The 22,813-nt window shown below is 43.8% G+C and overlaps 1 protein-coding gene across 3 annotated transcripts; it reads left to right on the top strand.

Annotated features, from left to right (window-relative positions):
- Positions 1-3,217: 3,217 nt before the first annotated feature.
- Positions 3,218-18,283, top strand: PGAP4 (post-GPI attachment to proteins GalNAc transferase 4). Of its 3 annotated transcripts, none has more exons than XM_076362570.1 (2): positions 3,218-3,386; positions 13,290-18,283. In XM_076362570.1, the coding sequence occupies exon 2, from the start codon at positions 13,417-13,419 to the stop codon at positions 14,602-14,604; it is 1,188 nt and encodes a 395-aa protein (XP_076218685.1). In that variant the 5' UTR covers positions 3,218-3,386; positions 13,290-13,416; the 3' UTR covers positions 14,605-18,283. The 3 variants fall into 3 exon arrangements, with proteins under 3 accessions (XP_076218685.1, XP_076218687.1, XP_076218686.1); XM_076362572.1 differs by lacking the exon at positions 3,218-3,386 and adding an exon at positions 3,500-3,825; XM_076362571.1 differs by lacking the exon at positions 3,218-3,386 and adding an exon at positions 10,438-10,625.
- The last annotated feature ends 4,530 nt before the right edge of the window (positions 18,284-22,813 follow it).

The raw sequence follows: 22,813 nt of genomic DNA, 5'->3' as shown, positions 1-22,813 counted from the left end.
ACCCTCAGCGTAAAAAATTTCTTCCTTATATCTAGTCTAAATCTACCCTACTTGGATACAATTCTGTCCTGGTTTCAGCAGGGATAGAGTTAATTTCCTTTCTAGTAGCTGGTACAGTGTTTTGGATTTAGGATGAGAACAAAGTTGATAACGCACCGATGTTTTAGTTGTTGCTAGGTAATGCTTACACTAGCCAAGGATTTTTTAGTTTTCCATGCTCTACCGACTGAGCAGGCTGGGGGTGCACAAGAAGCTGGGAGGGGGCACAGCCAGGACAGCTGACCCAAACTGGCCAAAGGGACATTCCATACCATGGGACGTCATGCCCAGTACATAAACTGGGGAAAGCTGGCCGGGGGGGGCCGCTGCTCGGGGACTGGCTGGGCATCGGTCGGCAGGTGGTGAGCAATTGTACTGTGCATCACTTGCTTTGTGTATTATTATTATCATATTATTATTATTATCATTTTATTTCAATTATTAAACTGTTTTTATCTCAACCCACGAGTTTTTCTAACTTGTGCTCTTCCAATTCTCTCCCCCATCCCACCGGGTGGGGGGGAGTGAGCGAGCGGCTGCATGGTGTTTAGTTGCCGACTGAGATTAAACCACGACAAATTCTCACCACATTATTTTTTTTTTTATTATAAAGTATTGTCCTGTTATTGTACAGGCTGAATAATTTCAGAAGTAACTATTTCTTCTGAGCATTTCAGGTTGCAGTTAGGTTACTACATGAGCGGTTGTGCCTCCAAATGTTCATCTCTGCTCTCCAGACCCCTCCCTGCTGTGCTGACGTAGTCATTTGGTGTGGGGAACCGAAGAGATCCGGATAAGAAGTAATCCATCATAAGAAAAGGTTTATTTTTCAGCCATCTCAGTCTCCCTTATGCTTGCGCACAGCAGGAGACAGCACTGTGATAAGAATGAGTAGTCAGGGATGACAGGCTGTTGTACAAACGGTGCCACTGCCCCAAAATCACTTGTGACTTTTCTCCCTCGGTCTTTCGGGTCTAACAGAAGCTGTTTTTGAAGAAATAGGTGTTTAAGGATGAATGTCAAGTGTTCCCTGAAAAGCAGGCAAGTGAGCAAAGTGGGAGCACAGAAGACTATACAGAAAGGCTCCTCACAAAACTACAATTACCTAAATATTTATTCCTGAAGAAAAGGCCTTCTGGCCCATTCCTTTTAATTTATTACTGCCAAATTGTTCTGCTGGTTGAAACACCATCTGAAATGTAATACTGGGTGCAATGTGGCATATGTTTCTGCCGATGTCACACAATAGTCACTCTCCCACACACATACAGACACAGAAGCGGAAAAATAAATACTTTTTGTTTCTCACAAATTCTGCAACTCTGATCCCAGGAAGAACATGCTAATGGAGCTCCCAAGAATGTATAATCTCTTTCCCACCTCCAGTACTCTCATGTACCCTTTTGCCTCTGTTCTGTTCCAGGATCTATTGTGTTTCCAGTGCATCAATATTTGCAGGCGTGAGAACATTTAGGTGGAAGGTAGAGTATGAATCACTGTCATTAAAAACTGGTAGAAAAAGAGGTAGAGGTGGTCAGCAAAGAAGGATTTTGGAAAGCAATCACTGAGAAACTATGCTTTCTTCTACTGTCTTTCCTTATTATTTTCAGACAGTAACATGCATCTAGGTAAACCTGTGGACCTTCCAGTGTGCCTCACCTTTTCCTAGGAGAGCAGGTCACTACAGGAACCCCAGCGCGATGCTTGATTGTATTATTATTATTATTAGCATTACTGTTCCTCTGGCTTTTCCCCTCTTCATCCACATTGTCTCCGCTATAAGAAGGCTTAGCTGAGGGACAGCTCTTGCCGGTTGTAAGAAGTAAGGATCACAGGCATGCATAACAGTTTCTTTGTTCATAATGCTTATTAGAGGGAATAATATAAATTGGTATGTTAAAATTAGAAAACAAACACTTGCATCATGCTAGAAGCTTCTGATCACAGGACTGGGCTCTGGCAAAATTCTAGCTGTGCTTAACAGAACGTAGTGTTTTACTGAAACAGCACAAGGCATTTTTTCTTGGTTTTTTTCTTGTTGTGGGGGTTTTTTCTTAGATTTTTCCTAGAAGTAAGAGAGGTCAGAGCCTGAAAATAATTTAGCCTAAATATATGCACTCACTTTTTCTGGAGCTGCAGGCACAAAACTAAGCGAGTTCTTGCAATTCCTTACAATGAAAGACAGAAAACTTTCTCTGAGGTGTATTTCAGATAACTGCAGTTAGAAACAATTTATATAATTAAGTATTATGGTCACAGGGCTGAAAAGTATGTGTGTAGAAGAACAGGGAAATGGAACAGAGAGAAAAGGGGCGGGGGGGGGGGGGAATGAACTGGTCAGAGGCACTCTCTGGTCAGTTTGATACGATTTTTGGATCCTGAACAGCCTGATACAAATTTTGGTGTAGCTGATGAGCCTCCCCACTTCAGTGAATGCATCTGTAATGAATTCATTGCAAATTAATATGGTGAAAGCTTAGCATTTCTACATATCACGGTTGACATGCACATGAAACAATCTGCTGGGAACTCTGAAGCACTGACTTTCCACCCGAGTATGCGGGGAGTGATCTTTCTCTCCACGAAGCAAGGCATCATGATTCGGACAGCTGGCAAAGGGCTCGGTGCGGGGCGCGGAGCTGGACTCCGGAAAATAAACCAGCTACCGACTAGGGAGGGGTGGGAGCCATGGAGAAGGAGCGAGACGGGGCAGTGCCGCAAAGGCGTGGCCGTAGGAGCCGATAAATACACCTGACCCATGCCCGGAGTACATTTGAAATCCTGGGTGGGGAAGGGCGTTGGGGAGGTTTGTGCAGCCGCAGAGGACCGCAGGGCTCTGCAGCACTACTCGGGCTGGCGTTCCGCTGCTCCCGATGGAGCGTTCGGGGACCACAGAGGGGGAGTGAGGGACTCTGGCTGCGCTGCGGTCTCTGCCCCGGGAGTCCTGCTGGGGCTCAGGCAATCCGCCTTTCGCTTCTTAACCTGCTTTCACAGGCCTCCCCCCTTTCTGGTTTTCGGTTTCTCACGCTTGCCAGTTCCCCTTCCCCTTTTTCCGAGCATCTCTGTGCTGGCGTAGTCACATGGTTAGGCTCTGATGCCTTTAATCCCGCCCTCACCGCCCGAGAGGGAGGAGAAAAAATTGCGGGAGGGAAGTGAGCAACAAGCGGAGTGGTAAGATAAAATGGAAAGCGGGGCGGCCTGCCGCACCCCCCGGCGGGGGCGGAGAGCCCGCCGTGCCGGCTAGCGGGGAGAAGGGGAGCGGAGCTGCCGGGTCCGCGGGGCCCGGCTCTCCCGCAGGCTGCAGGACGCCTCCTGATGCGCGGGGCGAGGCTGCCGAGCAGGAAAGGGTAAATCTCTCCGCGTGGCTCCGGCTATCCCGGGGGGGCTGGCGCTCGCCTTTCCTGCGGGGACTGCGGAGAGAGGGGGCCGTCCTCGCCCGGCGTGGCTTTGGGGACCGCCCGGGGAAGGCGCTCCGCCGGCGGCGCGGAGCGGAGGCTGGCGGGGGACGTTTCTGTCCTGCCGGCTGCACCGAGCCTCGGGGGAGCTGGGCGAGGGGAGGCACGAAGTTACTGACTCCGTAGCAGTGAAGAAGGGCATGCTTTCCGCGAACCAGCTGGGCTTAGCTCCTGTAGCTGACGCACCCGAGCGAGAGGGGAAGTGGAAAGACCCCAGAGAACAAGGAGGTGTTTTGTGCTTGCTCTGAGGATGTGACTATACATGGTGACGAGAAGAGAGGGTGGCCAGAGGCTGGCTGGGCCTAAAGAAACGGTCCTTCCGTTGGGGAAGGTGAGTGAAATTTAAGGAAACAAGAAAAAAAATCCAGCCAGCTTCCACCCTGTGCTTGGTGCCACCCAAAGGAGCCCTCGGCCGAGGTAAAAGCATGGCCAGAATTTCTCCAGGCGCAAGTCCGGGCACGGGGGTTAGGGCTGGACACACTGATATACCATCTGTGTCTCTGCTGTTTTGCAAGGAGGGCAGGGAGTGGAGGGGGGATCAGCTTTTCTTATCTAACACCCTCTTCTCTTTGACCATCATCACTAAGGTAACTGCTATTAATCCCAGTGCTTTAAGGGTCACCTTGTGCTACCTGGCAGCTCTCCCAAAGAGAAAGAGGAGCACCTAAGAAACCTAATGGCAGAAGTCACTGACGTTTAAAATCATAGGCTGTGGAGGAAATGCGCAGCTTGTGCTGATGGTGCAGCAAAACATGAAACTTATACCAGTGTGCACTACAGGTTCATAGGCTGGCTTGCTGTCATATAGTCGCTGAGAAAATAATTTCATGTACAACCAGTGGACTGCCATAAAGACACACCAGGTTCAGCAAGCATTTGCAAACACAAAAACAGGGAGAAATACCCTCCTGCATGTGTGAAGACTGCTGCCTTCTTGTCTGTCCAACAAGGGCAATACAGATTATGTAACAGACTGTTTCTCAGCTACTGTATTTATCCTATTTCCTTCCCTTGGGGCTCAAACAGATCACCAACATCCCCCAGAACCAGGGCATCCCATTTACCATGCCTTTCTAGGCAGGACAGATAGTCTGTTTCATACATGGGCGGGGAGGGAAGGAAGGCTGTGCATTCCTCAGATGCAAGTGGTGAATATGGAGAAAAAGTCAGTAGTACAGTTTAACATCAGTAGACAGTGTCTCTTAAAAGAGGAATGCTGTTTATAATATGACTAAACATTTTCTTTCAAACAGAGGTTAGAATCACAATATTCTGGTTGTCACCTGGTACAGTTTTGCATTTTTATTGTTACATAGACCTGTCCCAACTGGAAACCTACATCAAAGGCCTTTGCTCACAAAAATAATCTACTATGTCCTTATTACTGCGTTTTATTCTTTACAGTTGTAAATGAACAACAGTAAAGCTGCAACATTTTCTGTGTTGGCAGTCATCACCACATCTGTTTCCTTTTCTTTCCCTCTCTCCCCAAGCATATACCCACCCCCTCAGCCCTACTGTCACAGGTGTATTATTAAGAGAAGTCATTGTGGGGTTAACAAAAAGGTTTTATTAATGGTTAAAGGATGATCAAATGATAATTGATCAATGATTGAATGGTAATTAAATGATCAAATTATGATTAAGCAATAATTGAATGGTAATTAAACAGTGATTTAACAATCATTTAACAATAATCGATAATTAAGCTGTAATGAAATGGTACTTGAATGATGATCTAATTGATTTCAGCAATGATTTAAACGATAATTAGATGGCTGTCAAACACTCTGCTACTTACTACACTTCTAATACTTAAGCTATAGCTGGATATATATAAACGTTGCTAGCATACAATATACTTTTAGGCCTAATGTAAAATGTCACTTACCTCATTATGGATATCAGATGCCAGGTAAGGGATCTCTCAGCCTTGAGGAGTAACCTTGAGAGGCGTCCCTGCCCAAGGGGAGGTCATCACCGTGCAGCCTGCTGCTGTACAGAAGAGCTCAGTGGGCTCGGGGGGGCTACAGATATCTACAGCATAAAGTGATTGACTCGTAGTCAAACCCCCCTTTGGTATATGTGCAGGAGTGCAGCTGTAGCAGTTGTAGTTTTGTCTAGTCCCAGCTCAGGCTGGTACTGTTAGCTCCTGATAAGACGTGGCCTAGGCTCCTTAGTTCCTGAGAAAATACGACCTTGCACAATTCTCACGGTTTGCACAGCAGGGCCGATTTGTTGGTGATGCCTGAACCAAAGTGCTGCTCACTCAGTCAGAGTGGGTGCACCTGTCACACCTACCCAAATCACAGATACTCGGGGAGCTATTTTAATCTGCACGTTGCTCTTTCAGTGAAATAATAGCTGGTTTCCTAGCAAGCTCCGAGGGCACAACTCCATATAGAAATTGAATAGAAGAGCTATGGCAGAAGGAGCTATTCCGCAATAGCTGCACTGGAATACCTCATTCCTACTGCTCTGGAATAGCTCCTTCTGGACAGGCTTCTCCAAGACCAAGAATTCTTCATCCTCGTCTGTTCAGATTGCTTTAATTTGCAAAGAGTTGCTATTACTTCAGCGTACCACATTTAGTGGCTGTTTTTTCAATAGCTATTCCAGAATTTACCTGTGTGGATTACCAGTATGGTTAAATTATAAAATGCTAGTTGTTCATGACAACAAAACTAGGCTGATTTGTTACGTATCTGGGAAAAACAGATTCCCTCCTATCTTTTATATTCTTAAGCTGAAGATCCACTAAGGTAGAAATTGCCTCTTGCTATATTTGTGTACAGTGTCTTGTATGCAGGGGCCCTGGTCTTATTTTAGCAAAAGACTGTGACACAAGGAGGTAAAATACCAATTATCTATAGCACCTCTGATGAGTCAATGCTTATTTAGCTCTGAGATTCCAAGAGCTGACAGCAAAAGGTAATAGCTGGTGCCATTATTAGCAGCAGCTTTGTCTAATATATTTTTTCTTTTTTTAACAAGTAGGGATTTAAATTTTATACTAAAGCACAAGTGAGCTTAAACCAAAAGCCACATTTGAGATTTTGGAGGGGTCCAGGCAGATCTCTGTGAAAATATGCCGCAGTTTTTATACAGACCATTATCAAATTCTCTAACAATGTATCCTTTTTTTTACCTCGGGCACAGAAGAAAATGTAAATTCAGGCAGATATGGATTGCATAATTAACTTTAAAGCCACGTAACCTTTGGTGTCATCTTCTAAGAGACAGCTCCTCACAAAACTTGCCTTAAGTCTCTGTGTTAAGCTATTACCCTGCAGAGCTTTCTCCTCCAGGCTGCTTTCCACTCCCACTTCATCTGAATACTGACCTGCCTGCTTGATAACAACAGGGAAGAACATTGCTTTCCCATCACATTGCATAGCAGGGAGGCAGCCAGGTGAAAGTCAGCAGGTGTTGAGAATGGGCTCCCTTCGGATTTATGTGGCAGAGGAAAATTAATATACATGAGAAGCAAGACAGAAGTTGGGGAAGTAACTGTAATTAGTATACATTCAGTTCATAGCCTGTTTCACTAGTGGTGTAGTTTTACCTTAGTTCAAGGGAAATGGAGAAAGTATTTTCCAGCTGCCACATCCATGTACCTTGCCTGTTAGTTCAGTAGCTTTCAAACTGTGGTCCCTGGATTTCTAGGGACAACCTGTAAAAGGTAACCACAGTTAAATGAGAAAAGCAGGCCAGCTTATCGGTAAATTTACATTTAAGATGCAATTCTGCAGTTTCTGGGGTTTCCTAACTGGACAGGGTTGGTCCCTGTGCAGCTGTGCATTTTCACTTTTCTAATAGTGCTTGCATTCCATCTCCTTGGGCAGAAAAAGTTTATCATAGAACCATAGAATACCAAGTTGGAAGGGACCTCAAGGATGATCTGGTCCAACCTTTCTTGGCAAAAGCACAGTCTAGACAAGATGGCCCAGCACCCTGGCCAGCGGAATCTTAAAAGTGTCCAATGTTGGGGAATCCACCACTTCCCTGGGGAAATTATTCCAATGGCTGGTTGTTCTCATTGTGAAAAATTTTCCTCTTTGTCCAATTGGAATCTCCCCAGGAGTAACGTGTACCCATTACCCCTCGTCTTTTCCATGTGACTCCTTGTAAAAAGGGAGTCTCCATCTTCTTTGTAGCCACAAAGTTAATTGACAGGCTCTGAGGCACGGTAGATCAATGGCACAGCCGTCTGTTTTGATTTCTACCTCTTACACCACGTAAGTCATGCAAAGGACCAAGTCCAAACCCTCTCCACCTCCCTAGCCACTTCCCTTATGCTTCAAGCTATCATTAACCTATTAGAACATAGCAGTGTTATGCCTTTAGTACATAGACCCTGAGAAACAAAAAGTAAAGTTCAAAGAGAACTAAGACATCGAGTGCATCACCAGCAGCCCTGGTCTTTGCCATAGCAGGAAGCATTTTAGATGAAAGTTAAATGAAACAGCCTGGCTTATTTGACATTCATTGCCTAGAAACAACATAGTGACAACTGCTTTAAGCAGTGCTCGAAGTAGAAGAGGTAAGAGATATATTTGGTACCTGCTAGTAAAATACAACCAAAGAACAACTGCTGAGCTCTTACCATTAAGATTCTGCTGAATGTTTTTAGAAGCACAGCTCTTGCCAGGATGGTTTTTATTTTCTAGGGAGCCGAACTCCCAGTTTGGCATCTAAGGGTAATGGTCAGATTTGTGAATGCTTGGCTTCTGCTGGACACTACTGTTTTCAAGGCAATCCTGAAAACATTACAGAAATACTATCTGGCACTTGACCTACTAAAAGCTGTCAGAAAACGAGGAATTGCAGATGAGAAAAGCTGGCCATTTGGTCCCTAATAGGGATCAGCTCATGGTAGAGACCTCGGGTTTCAGAAGCTGAGGGTATCTGTACACAACAGTCAGCTGTCAGCATGCATATATGAAACAGAAAGAGATCTATATGGCTCTTTATGACTTTTTGAAGCTTGCATCAGTTTCCTCAGATTTAAGCAGGACTGTTTTGCTGGTGCACTAACAATGTCACAGCCAAGACAAAGTTCCTGTCTCTGTCAGAGAGGGTTAATTAGTAGAGGAGCTTGGTCCTGAGGTTGCAGCTTGTCTGCACAATGTTAAGTTGGGGTGTAGAAGTGTTTTTCGCACAAAGGTTTCAACTTGGCATGCCACTATAGGGTGAACACACAAGTCAAAACTAGCGTGAACACTGTTACTATTCGTGTGTCCAGAGAAGGGCAACGAGGCTGGTGAGGGGTCTGGAGAACAAGTCTTATGAGGAGCAGCTGAGGGAACTGGGGTTGTTTAGCCTGCAGAAAAGGAGGCTGAGGGGAGACCTCATCGCTCTCTACAACTCCCTGAAAGGAGGTTGTAGCGAGGTGGGTGTGGGTCTCTTCTCCCAAGTAACAAGTGATAGGACGAGAGGAAATGGCCTCAAGTTGCGCCAGGGGAGGTTTAGATTGGACATGAGGAAAAATGTCTTTCCTGAAAGAGTGGTGAAACATTGGAACAGGCTGCCCAGGGAAGTGGTGGAGTCCCCATCCCTGAAGGTATTTAAAAGATACGTAGATGTGGTGCTTAGGGACATGGTTTAGTGGTGGCCTTGGCAGTGCTAGGTTAGCAGTTGGACCTGATAATCTTAAAGGTCTTTTCCAACCTAAATGATTGTATGATTCTACTACCACCATTATGGCTGAGGTGGGGACTGTAACAGCTGGCCTTTCTGTGACATTTTCTGAGAGCCTACCTTTGCTTCCCACAGAGATGACTGTATGGCTTCTGACCGCATGACTTCATCCAGCTGTTTTTATGTTAGGAAAGGAATGGCTTTTCCCATTGACACTGAAAAGAAGTGTAGTTAGGCAAAAAGTAATCATTTAATGTTGTAATCATAAAGGAATAATTACAGCTTTGTCTCACAGAGCAGGCAGTAGAAGACAAGAGATGCCCTCTCTTACATTAGCTATCCAGGAGCCTCCTAAAATTTTGCAGCTTTGAAACTCGTAGGAAACTTTGTTCCAGGAATGCCTGCCCGCAGGAGTACCTCTGTGAAGAGGAGTTTGGAGCAGACAGAAAACCAGCTTTCTCTTTTAAAGCACTAGCACAGCAGACAGACAGACTAGCACCCCAAAGAGGACATTACTCTTTTTTCTACTCTTCCTCAGTGTGTGCAGAGGTAACTTTTTCCTGAACAGTATAATTCAGCCAAGTAATTAGGGGACTAATGAAGATGGGAATGTAGATTTGGAACCAGGTGAACCAGGTGTTTCTGGGAGGAATCTTCATCACAAGGATCTAAGTAAAGAAACAAGCTGAATATATAGCTTTATATCGCCACAGCTTCTAAATGTTTTTAAGCAATGGCTCAGTTCTATACAGAACATACATAAAAGTGGCCTCCACTGCAAATATTTACGTGGTTGCAGAGTAGTTACTATTCAAGATTCAGACATTTTTTTTTTTAAAGCACTATAAAATCCAATTCTGATTCTTGCCTTTCTCCTCAAACTTAATTTTTCTGTCTGAAATGCCACTTAAATACTTAAAGAACAAACAAGATTTCCCCCCCCCCCCCCCCCCAAAAGGGAGAAAGATGAAAGTGATAGTACTAAGAGCTTCTGAATACAGAATGGCTTCTGGAAAGTGAGAACCGTCCAAATGACTAGAAAACAGCCTGACCAGAAACTCTGGATTGAAGTCCTGCAGGTAAGATCAAACTTCACCTCTGTAGAAGCAAGAAATTTCTATCTAGATTTGGAACTCTCAGGTTCCCAGTGTAACAGCCAAAAAGTGGGGAGGAGGTCAGTGTCTCCCATCTTTTCTAGATCATTCAGCTTGTTTTTGGCATGACCTAGAGTATTTGACCCACTTTAATATGCTCCTGACTTTTTTTAGCCTTTGTGGTTATTCCACTACCCAGTGAAAACAGCCTTTTCCTTTGCAGATAAACTCATAAAGAGCGTGGCAGTCAATGTGAGTGCTAACAGCCCAGGCAGCAGAGGAACATCTGGAGAGAAGCAAAAGTGCCTGTTTGATGGTGGTTTTCCTTGAGGTGTCCTGGGTTGCAAAACTAGAATCTCTAGTTCTTGAGTTGTGTTACTGATGAGGTGAAGCCAGGGTAAGTCAGAAACGCTTGTGAATATGACGCTGTGACCTGCATGGCTGGCTTGCCGTCCTGTGTGCTTTTTTGGAGTTAGCTACTTCCTTGTATGAAGCGAGGAGATACCTCCTGAGAGGGTGCTGCTTACCTGCGCCACCTTAGCTACCCTACCATGCGCCAGGAGCTGGGACACCAGTAGGTGGAGACCCAGCACAATTTTCCCAGCAGGCAGGGCTGGTGGAGAACTGACCGGCAGGCTGCAGACTCAAAGGGAGTCTGCCCGCAGGGACCTGGGGAGTACCTTCTCATGGTGCAGGTGAGCCTGGACCTTGAACAACACGGGCTGCAGAAGAGCAAGACCTCTGGCAAGCTTCCCTTTGATTCATCTCGTGAGGCCACAGCCCCCACACCTCAGCTGGCCACCAGCCAGCTGTTCCTGCTGCTGCAGGGAGGACGTGACACCCATTTCTCCCTTTTCAGTAGAAGACAGTATGAAGGAGGATGCCTCTTGCTTGGGTGGGGATTATTAATGCTTTAATGTATATCCTGAGAGCTACAGAGCTCACTGCAGGCTCATAGTTCTTGTAGCTCAGATCTCCAGCATAGCTGGCAGATGGAAAGTAAGTTTCTTTACTCCCTGAGAACTAAACTACCTTCTGGCTTTTCTTCATCTCCTTTTCCCACTGTGATCCTCACTTTCAAGTTTAGAGGCTGGCTCAGCGACGGTGCCAACAATGCTGCTTGCATCAAGAGAAGGCTGAAATGTACGTCAGTGTGATACATAGAATATGATTCTGCATTTGTGTTCCCTTAATGTTTGTGACTGGTTAGCAGAAAATGAGAAAAAGGAAAGCCCTGGATTTTGGATGAGTAAGTGTATTTAAATGCCAGGTCTTTGCATCTGATGGATTTTCAGGTCTTCATGTCCTGAATCATCATGGCTTGGATCTGGCGGCCGAAATGCAGCCATCACCTTTAGGGCCTTTACAAGGTCCACTGATGCAATGCAATGCAGTGTCTGTGAAACAGGATTGTGTAATCAGAAAGAAAAAAAAAAAAGCTATATGGGAAGACACTGCAGATTCTCATGCATCAGTATGTACATTTTTTTATCCCTAATTACACTAAATCTTTGAAGTCTTGTGTTTTCGTGAATCCTAAGATAGCACAACACTGATGCCACAGTCTGTCCAAGGGTGGTTTGAGATCTCACAGCATGAAGTGCTTGGTCTCTAACAAATGCTTGGAATAACCCTTGTATATTTTCCATTAATCTTAGTAAAAAGCCTTTCATATAAGATTGTCAGATTCCCATATGGCAATAGGAAGCGGTTCTTTTGATGGTAAATACAGCAAATCTGTGACTACGGTAATGAAGGCAGTTTAGAAGCACTGCCAGATTTAGACCCTGCTCAGTGTCCTCTGAGTCATTTCTTCTACATGGTCCATTCTTCTAAGACAGAGAAGAAAAGCCATGGCCTTGATTTCTTTCCATCCACACATCGTTGCTCAGGCTGCTTCAGATGACAGTGCAGAGAAGGAAAAAGGGTAACATTTTGGTCTGGGAGCACCATTTGACGATCAGAACTTGGTGAAGGCAGAAAGTTAAAAATGGGATAAACTCTCCACCGAATGGGGCACAGTCAGCCAGCTGGGGGGGCATGAATAACTCGGGTCATAAAGAGAGGGAACGGAAAGTAAAAGGGAGAGTGAAACAGCAGATTAAAAAGGGAAATTACTGCCACAAGAGAATGCATCTGAACAGCCTAATTGCCCTGATTTTGTGAAAGTTTCTGACAGCTAGGCTGTTAGATGTTTCGGCAGCCCAGAGAAGCAGAACAGAAAAGCCAAGTATGGAAAAATCTAATTTTTATGAAGGTGGATGTTTGCTTAAAGTGTGTGTGTATACAAAAAATATATATTTATATAAATGTTTCAGTTTTAAATTAAAGGCATATAATTTTAAATTACAAACTTTTAAATAACAAATATGAGTCAATGGCTCAATTGCAACTTGTTAATCTTGCTGTGACTGTGTATTTCACAGGGTCTAGAGAGGAGGAGACACCTGAGAGAGAGAGACACACACACATTACGCTTAGTGTACACATCCCCTTAGTGAAGTAAATTGCTATCTTTGTTATCTTGCTTCACACTCTGGGGACTAAAGTGAAAAAGCATGCATTTGGAAGTGTGTGAGCAACAGAAGGGAAGCATGTCATTCCACAGAGGTAAAAGTTTGTCTCTCAAATATGTGCTGGGCTAAGATACAAGAGATCTGGCTTTGGTTCTTGGCTATGACCCAAGTCTTACTATGTCACTGTGACCAGATAGTGGTATATAAGTTCTCTGCCTTTAACAGAAAGGGATTTCCACGCATCCTGCATCCACGTTGCCTGTTTGTTACGCTTTTGAAGCATAATAAAGTCCTATCTAGCTAAGTCAGATCAGAGCTCCTACATGCTGAAAAGGCCTTAGGGGCACTTTGCTGGAAACTAAGTTTGGCTCATCTTTCCTCAACCTCCCACAACAATTCTGTGATGCCCACACCACAAGGGACAACTTGGGCCTTTTATTTTGGCTTACTCAGTGAATAGCCCTCAGCTTTCCATTTCTCAAATCACGGTCTTCCCGCTTTGACAGTTCCTATTTCATTAACCATCTTTTTTTCTTCCTCTCTAGGCTTGGACAAATTGTGCAGGTTTGGCAACCGCTGCCCCAGTGATACCTTGCAATCCAGGGAGGATGCATCAGAAGTGAAGGAATGAGGGCATGAATAGAGCAGGGGTGCCCTCCTTCTGCAGCAGCCATGTTACACCAAGCCTGGCAGCTCTATGGGAGGTGGTGCCGTTGGTCCAGTCCTTTTATCCATCTCCTCACACTGACTGTGGTGACATTCGGTGTGCTCACACCTTTGATTTGCCACCGGCTCCTCCACTCTTACTTCTATTTGCGGCGCTGGCACCTGAACCCCATGAGCCAGGAGTTCCTGGAGCAGAACCAGCAGGAGGGCCAGGCTGCCCTCCGTTACTTTGAGAAGCTGCAGATACCAAACGTCTCCGAGGCTTCTGGCAGTGACGCCTTCCAGCCCTTGCTGCTGGTCACCATTATAACTGTGCAGAGGCGGAATGATTTCCACTATGTCTTGCAAGTGGCCTCCCACTTCCACCGCCTCCTCCAGAAATGTGGTGCACGTTGCCGGAGCCACCGCATCCTCCTCTGTAATGTGGAGTCAGACCCCAGTAGCCATCAGGATGTCAGGCTGCTGAGCAGCTTCTTTCCTATGGTCAGTCGTGACAAAACTGGGGAGAACCCTGACCCCAGAGTGAACCAGTTTGAGAAGGAGAAGCAGGACTACATTTTCTGCCTTGAGCAGTCGCTGTTGACGTACAACCCAGAATACGTCCTCATAGTGGAAGATGATGCTGTGCCAGAGGAGGAGATATTTGCTGTCTTGCAGCACCTCTTGTTGGCCCGGTTCTCCAAATCATACCTCAGAGACGCACTCTACTTCAAGCTTTACCATCCTGAGAGGCTTCAGCGCTACTTCAACCCCGAACCCATGAGAATCCTTGAGTGGCTAGGTCTGGGCATGTTTCTGGGGCCCATGCTGAACTGTGTGTACTCCTGGGCAACTGGGCGCCCCAGCCTCAGCTGGCCCATTGTCTTGTTCTTTGCTTTGTACAGCATGGCTTTGTCAGAGCTGGTGGGACGGCATTACATGCTGGAGCTGCGCCGGCTGGCCCCCACACTGTATAATATCGTGCCAGTCACCGAGTGCTGCACGCCTGCCATGCTCTTCTCCGCTCAATCTGCCCGCCGTGTCTTAGGTTACCTGAAGGGGCTGCACTGCCGCCAGGGTTTTGCTAAGGATATTGCCCTCTACTCACTGCTGCGTACTAAGGGGGAGAACGCCTATGTGGTGGAACCCAACCTGGTCCGGCACGTGGGAATGTATTCCAGCCTTCGGCTAAATGACAACCCGAAACTGCTGTGATCTGTTCATGCCTTTCCAAACACAAAGTCCAGAGAACTTGCCACTGGGCAGAGAGACAGTGTGCAAACTCGATGTTGTGCTGCTTGCACTGGGCATCCTGTGCCTCCAGGTGGATGAAGAATAACTCTCTTTAAAAAAAAAGTTTCTTAAAAAATAAACTTATGTACATGCAGGCCCTATTTAATATATGCTTGGAACTAATCACCATGCACCATGTGGGAGGGGAGTGGAGGATTCCAGCTGAGGGCGTGGATTTTCTACTCTCCTTAAATCGTTCTTAGGGAAAAGCTCTCACACCAATATAAACAGCTATACTGCCTACTCTCCTTTACATTGGTTACAGAAATCCTCACCTTAGGGCAACAGATATGTTGGGCAAAATGAATGTTTCAAATTTAAGCTAGTGAGGAGGAAAAGCCCTTATTTTCCCATCCTTATTAAGGTCTGATCTCTGACCTCTGTCTGTTTCTAAGCTGTGATTTTGAGCAGACCTTTCAAAAGCAGCAGTGGTTTATGTGAACTTTACCACAAATTTCGCCTGTATCCTTCAAATTTTATGAAGCCTCTCGTTGTTACTGTCTCCCCCTACAGACACTATCCACACCTCCACCCTTCCACTCCTTTTTCTTGGAACAGAGGCTCTTACAAAAACAAAGTCTCCGCTACTTCGTTAAAGGTCACCTCTGAAGGTAGGAATAGGAAAACAGAGTAACAGCCATTGATGTTACACAGCCAGGTCACAAATGCACGTTTTCTTTGATACATTACAGACATTATAAACAACATCGGATGACTACTGTGTTGGTTGGTGTCATCACTAGTTGTAGTGGATCCAGGTCATTAAAAGAGGTCTTATCAGTTGCTGATTGGACTTAGACATCCAACATGAATTTACCTTGACTTCCTATCAGCACAGAGGCAAAGGAAAGGTTAGATCAGGTACCGCTATTGTGCAGTATCCTTGTCTCATTTTCGAGCTGTAGTTCACAGCTCAGCCCAAGTGGTTCATTCGCTGCTCCTGGCAGCAAGCAAAATACCCATAGGAAACAAAGCTAGCTGTTCATAAAAACAAGCCACAATAGCACAAGACATCAAGGGGCCACTCTGATACTGACCCATTAACTTAATGTGCTCTGGTTGTTAGGCATTTGGGATAGGTACTTTGTACCACAGCTGTGGGCACAGTTAAATATAAAACCATGCAGATGACAGAGATCTCATACAGAATCAAAACTGGCACCAAAATGGTTATGTCTAATGAAAAGCCCACCTTGACTTTAGTGGGCTTTGAATCAAATTCACTTATATGTGGAGTTTGGTTGAACTATTTTTGAAACTATATTCCTAGCTTTGGAATGAACCAAGTAAAATATTTTTGTCGAGTTTTGGTCAGTGGGGGTTGTTTGGTTTTGGTGAAGGAAGAGCTCTACTTTGAATTTTCTTTCCCCCAGTCTTTCCCAGGTGATTTATGCCTTAACAAGTCCAGTTGTACATGTGAAAGATAAAACTCTTGAGAGATGAAACCAAAGAAAGCTGCAAACCTCCAGCTGTCAGTGTGCGATGGTTATCAATTACACAACACAAATGCATAATGCAAGTTAGCTGAGAAATGGCTTCACAACACAGAGCAGTGCTTTGCTCTCTTAGTAATCAGCTGGGATACTTTTATAACACCTTTGGAAATCAGGTGTGAGTAAAAACTGCTTGTGGATTCCATGTCATTCCAAAGGCAAAGCACCTCTCCTGTCAGAGGACACAGGAAAAATTACAGGGGCAGAACCACAATTTATTCCCAGCTGCTGAAAACCCCAAAGATACCAGAGTGGTCACACAGTGGCAGGTGGGCAAACCTATTCTCAGGCTTTACTGTAATACAGTTAAGATGGCAAGATTTGAGTGTCATTGTATTTTTATTCCACTAAGTGCCTGAGCGTGTGAGGAAATACAACTTGTTTGTTTATGCGTCTTCAGCTGTGAATGTTTCAGTGTGGTGTGCTTTGTCTTTGCTCTTTTTGTCTTTGTACTATACAAATGCAGGGCAATGCCCTGTTCTTTTCATGAGGGTCCATTCATACTCATTCTTGCAAAGAAAATCTTGCAGCAAGGTACAATAAATGGGACAGGGAAAAGAAAAAGGAGGAAGGAAAAGAAAGAAAAAAAACTTAGAAAAGAAACTAACTAACTATATGCAGTTAATAAATGTTTTGATGTGGGCAATGATTTATCCATTTGTCTCAAAGTTATTTTCCTTGTTTGCCCAGTAGTACTTTATTTGTCGTCCCAGAAGTCCAGGGGAGGTCAATAATTTCATTGAGCTTCATAGCTGTAAATTAAGAACATGAATTTGAAGCATCCCTTCTAAACTAGAAGACAATTTTCAGGGCATAAGAGGCGAGAGAAATTGACTGGGAGACCAAACAATATGCAGAGGGCCTACAACTTGAACCTGCCAGTGAGAGAGTTTCAGATAAACCCGTTGAGAACAAACTCCTTCGTGCAAGGAGAAGGTTAATAAATTCTTCAGGTCCTTCTGGAATAATTTCCTTAAGTGCCCAATTCACCTTTACAACAGAGGTGCTTCTTTTACTGAGCCTGCTGGGGGCTATTTCTGAGTTACTTAGGCGCTAGCTCAGTGCCCGCCATGCCAATGTGGCATCTCGGGCAAGCGTTCCTTCTTCTGCTCCTCTGAACTTTCACAAGTAGATTGATTTTTGTTTCTGTTTTCTGTGCCACATGTTTTATTAGAAATGACAAGTCAGAGAAATGGACTTCGCCCTTAGAGCAGAAAATGGGAGGTTACTGTGAGTTCTTAATTCCTGTTGGATTTTGTTCCACAGTTTGGGCTAAAAATGCAGTTTCAAACACACAAGCTTTTTCCTTCTTTTCTATCAGGGGAGCAGAGCTGAGTTGCCATATCTCAGGCTATGTAAGTTCAAGGCCTGGCATTAACTCCTTGAAACGCTGCCTTAAGACTTTGGTTTTATTCACACTAAAACAAACTTAATGACTATTTTTGAAACAAACAATATGGATTTTCTTGGGTGTTGGTTTATTCCCAATAGTTCGGAGACTATTTTTCAACGCAGCAACTACTGCTTGCACAAGAGGATTCTTTCTTGATGGGCCAGTCAGCAGGACTCAAGGCATTATTGTCCAAGACAATTCAGGGGAAAATACTAATTAAACAAAAACTACCTTTGTTTCCAAGTCATGTCCAACTTAAGCATGATTCCGGCGGAACACAAAGCATAAATTGATAGGTCTCTATTAGATTAGAAGCCCAAGAGGATTTTCTAACTACAGTAGGTATCAGTGTCTTAGTGAGAAGGCACTGCATTTGAAGAGAGAAGGAAACAGCCTTCTTCTCAGTTGTGAGGAGCTGTGAATTGCCAGACTCGGTATTTTAACAGCAATTTGGCTGGATGCAGGGTGAACTACTTTTTTTCTAAAGATATTTACAAGCAAACTTTCTGCCAAATAAACAACCTTTCTATTAAAACTCCATTGTCTCTTCTTTCTGTACGCCACTGTTTGTTTTCCTGACTGACAGATCCATCTTTCCTTACTATATTTGACTAAGGAAGATACCTCTGTATTCATGCATGTGCATGCATCTGCATGGACGTAGTAATTTGGATCCTACAACAATTCAGGTTGAAAAGGACCTCTGAAGGTCCCTGGTCCAATTCCCCACTCAAAGCAGGTCTTATTAGACCAGGTTGCTCAGGCCCTTCTCCAATCAAGTACTGAGGCATTTTAATAGTGACCTGAGATAAAACCAAGCTCTAAGTGCTGGAATTTAAGCTTAGCATACTTTTGTATAGAAAGGCTATACATTTCACAAAAGAAAAAGGGTAATTTTCTGTGGGAGACAGTTGTAGTTACAAAGGCACTGGCAGTTTCTCTCCTGAAGTTAGAGCTTCTTTTTGTGTATTTCCACACCAGCTTTACAGAGTAGTATCCAAATTCAGCAGATGGCAGGGCCCAACATATGGTTCTGAATAATCTTCAGTAAAACATACATCTGCCAAAAGTGCATATAGAATTAGGTACTCCATGGTCTGTGCTTCTTCACCGCATGCATCCCTCTTGCTAGACTAACTTCATTTCCACAAAATATTATGTCCTCACAGCTCATGCTTTGAGAGAATCCGCCTCATCAGCCAGTTTGTGTATCTATAGGCTAAGAGTCTGCAATATCAATGTCCATTTCCAAGACTTTGTTCTGCATGGAAAGCTATGAATGCCACTTTCCCAGCTGTGTAACCACGGGTGATTTTTAAATGTTGACGAAGAAAAACAGTGTTATATTTTCTTGCCCTGTTAGTAAGCCTCTGGCCAGCTATGTATTCTTCAGTGCCTACTTTCTCTTTGGATTTCTGCCATGGTGTCCAGTGTTCCTTCAGCGGTGCAGAAACCATATCTACAATGGTCTTTTCAGCAAACTGGTCCACTTCAGACATCTGTTGTAGTTTGTATTTTGCAAATTGTATGCCAACGTTAACATGCAGCACCTAAGTGTGCTTTTTTGGACTATGTGCTGCTTAGATAAACAGGTAATCAACACTTAAGTGTCTCTCATTATAGCAGCCAATTGTTTGCCTACTTGTTTTTTTAAAAACAAAATGTCAACAGAAAGGCACAGAGACCAGTGTCATTACTGCATTTATCTTCATGTCCTGTTACAGCTATTTTGCACAGCCCAGAAATGTTGCCACTGGCAGCCTGATTTAAAGTTGTATCCTTGCTTGCTATCCCCACTACTGAAATTATTACAAAGATTTGGGTTTTGGTAACAGTAATGTTCTGTGCTTGCCTGTTTTTCATTCCAAGCCATGGTGTTTGTCACAGACCAGCTTTAAGTCACAAAGAACAAAAAGCAAGCAAACCCTCCTTGTGCAGTCCCCTCAGTGCTCTTTGTGGGCCTGAGTCTGCTCTGCCCAACACCCTCCATACCCTCCCTGATGTATGTGTCTGCAGAGACTGCTGTGGAGCCAGAAATACAGGTGATTCCTTTCAGTGGGGTTAAAGGCCCGCCTCTCTGCATTGGGGGTGAGGGCTGTAGGTGAGTGGGGAAAACAAACCACTTAATAAACAATACCTCTGATTAGATAGGGATGAACAAGCTGGACTTTGAGACAGTTAAGCAAGACCACAGAGTACAGAAAACAGGAAACATCCAGCACGGCGTGGAGAGGTGAGGAGCAGTCAGACTCCACTCAGCTCAAGTCTGCTCTGATTAGACTTTAACCCCATCACGCAGGCAGCACTCTCCTGGGGCATGCAGAGCCAGGTGTTTTTCACGTGGATGCATATTATACCCAGACATTCTTCCAACTTCCAGTGGTTTTTTCCATCCCACTTTGAACCCTTTTACAGGCCTGACCACATAGAAAAGTGTTTATAAGATTAATAGTACTTCATTTACTGATGTGCAGAGGAAAGCTTTAACTTTTTCATTTTTCTCTTGGTGACATGTAATCTCTGAAATTGCTTCATCCATTTCTTTCTTTTTCATCTTTCTTTCTCAGATGTACTACAGTTTGTCTCTCTTCACATTTACTTATTATTTTCATTTAAAATGTTAGTTAATATGAGTAATTAAAGGCAAAATCAGTATCGGAATGATACTGCTAGAAACACACAGAAAAAACACAATCATCAACCTGAAGAAACATAAGCAATTCTAAAATTTTTACCTGTTACCTTTAAATCAGGCTTTTCATTGATTTTAACATACTTCATCCAGCAACAGTCTTCACTCAAAACTTCAGTGCAGAACTGACAGATCCTTTGACAGCAAGATTGGAGATAACGAGGACAGCAATTAAATTAACTTCTGCCATGAATATCCAGTACTTGCATTATCAAACTCAAGAAAGCAAAACTACAAATTAAGACCTCAATAATAACCCAAGCCACCTGTAAAGACAGTTTTTAGTGGTCTTTAAAATTTTTAAATGTATACTTCTGTCAACTTTTGTATGGTAATCTCAGATGGAAAAGTCAACATCAGCAAAATCTCCAAGCCATTCAAGTAAAAAATTCACTTATGCTGTGCCGTGTTTATGAGAGGAAATGCCTGATGCTTGTGTTTTAACATTATCCATCTCTTTTATAGCTGACCACCATTTTCTGTTTCCATGCTATAAAAGGCACAACAATGAACATTTAAGCTCTCTTACTCATTATGCATCTTGTTTGCAGTGATGTTTCAAACACAGATTTGAGTGAGCTATAGATTTTTATATTGCAAAACTGTTTATATCAGCTTTCTCATAACAGATAAAAAAAACATAATCCATGCAGAAAAACTTCAGTCACCATATTTAGTTAGATATGTATTTGAGTAATCAATTCTCACACATCCAAAACTCTCAAAAAATAATTAGTAATCCTTTCTCTATTAAAAGATATTTCTCTTCACTAGAAAAGTGATCAGCAATCACTGCAATAGTCTGTAAAATTTTTAAGAATACCAATAACGGAGAGCACTCGTTCTTTAGCTCAACGACACTTTTCCAGTGTCGTTTTAATATCACTCTACTACTAACTTCTGCACAGCACGGTCAGCATCAAGGGTCTGCATGTTAATAGTACTGAACCTTACAGTGACATTATCTAGCATGATTGCTCATTCCATATTCTTGCCTGAAAAGGCTCCCATTCCTAAATTAAGTGAAAAAGTTAACCATCTTGTCCATTCACGTTTTTTTCTCCTCAGTCCTCAGAATCTCTGTTAGACCTGTAATCCTAGTGCTTGAAGTGCTGGATATTGGCTCAGAAGGACTAGAAAGGCACATACTAGCCATTATCCACCTGGAAATACATATATATACTTCTGAAAGAGTTAAGAACACAAGGTGGGCTGCAGGGGATTATCTAAAGACACTATTTTTTTCAAGAAGTCTTGCCCCAGCTTTCCTTTAATAGCCTGTCAGACTATGTCACAGATGACACTGGGAAAGAAACACTTCCAAGTACCTTCCTACCTGTGACGGCTTCTAACCAAACCAGGAATGATGGGACTCAAACTCTGATTTTCTCTGTGGCCCTGAAGAAGACCATCAGTATGACACCTTCTTGGTCTCAAAAGGGTCTTAGATAATGTATTTCATTAAAAATATTTTAATCCATACTGGATGCCTCTGTTTGTGGTGGAGAAACTTTAATACACCAGGGGGGTCATCTTTCTGCTAGGATGGGAGAAATAATTGTATATAAAGCAAATGCTGTAAAGCAGGGAAGGCTTTATGTCCATGTTATGTGCCACAGCATTCTTCAGCAAAAAGGTATGGATAAGGAAGGAGAACATGAAAGAAAACAAAACAACACAAGTCCAAGACCTTCAATTGGACTGTATCCTCAGCTTTTTCAGAGGTTTCTCTGCTGACTGTCATGGAGTGCTACTGCTGGCAGTGTGTAAGCTGTTAAGATTTCCTACAGGCACTGACCTTGGCATGCAGCTCTAGAAGAAACAGGCTGAAGGAGGAAGTGCCCTAATGAAGACAGTGTTGCTCAGTGAGAGGAGAAATCAGATGTCTCACTGTGTCCATGTAAAGGCTAAAGGTGTCACTACATGAGCCAAACAAATGGAGAAACTACGTCATTCTTCAGGCAAACAGTGGGTCTTTGTGGTAAAGACATGCTAATGTCCAAGGTCGCAGAGTGTGTTGTTGCTGAGGGAATGATGTTTGCCTAACAGTCCCTACGCTGTACTTTCCTCCAGGAGTACTGACCCACAGTATGGGGCGGGGTGGGGGGAGGCGGGAATCAAGTCTACCTACCTGCATTTGGTGAGTAGCTGTAGTGTGATTTCATATAAACTGGAATGCTGATACACCGTTTACAGAGCATTAGCATTTTTCACAGAAAAATTTTGCTAAGCAACTGAGAAGTTTGTGTGTCATTGTAATATGGATAGGTGTTTCAATGGGATTTTGGTGGAAGATTGGGCTCGCAGTTGTGCACCTCAATGTGGGCATATTTATTCTGATAAACATCATTTGCACACATACACTGCATTAAAGGGAATCAGAACTTGCAGGTTCATTAACCCTGATACTGTAGCATTGCATTTTGCCTTTCCATATGCTAATTGGAATAGGAAAATATGTTTCTATGCTAAATTTTCAAGTGAGGAAAATCAGTGTAACACTTAGGAAGCCACTGAAATGATAGTAACTCATGTCAATTAAGGATCTGTTGC

This window comes from Aptenodytes patagonicus, chromosome Z, assembly GCF_965638725.1.
Source record: "Aptenodytes patagonicus chromosome Z, bAptPat1.pri.cur, whole genome shotgun sequence".
NCBI classification, from domain to species: domain Eukaryota; kingdom Metazoa; phylum Chordata; class Aves; order Sphenisciformes; family Spheniscidae; genus Aptenodytes; species Aptenodytes patagonicus.
The sequence above is the reverse complement of the archived record's forward strand: the minus strand, read 5'-3'. Positions and strand labels throughout refer to the sequence as shown.

Bases quoted from the DNA above. Each gene is read 5' to 3' on its own strand.
- PGAP4 (XM_076362570.1), top strand. From the start codon at position 13,417: ATGTTACACCAAGCCTGGCAGCTCTATGGGAGGTGGTGCCGTTGGTCC.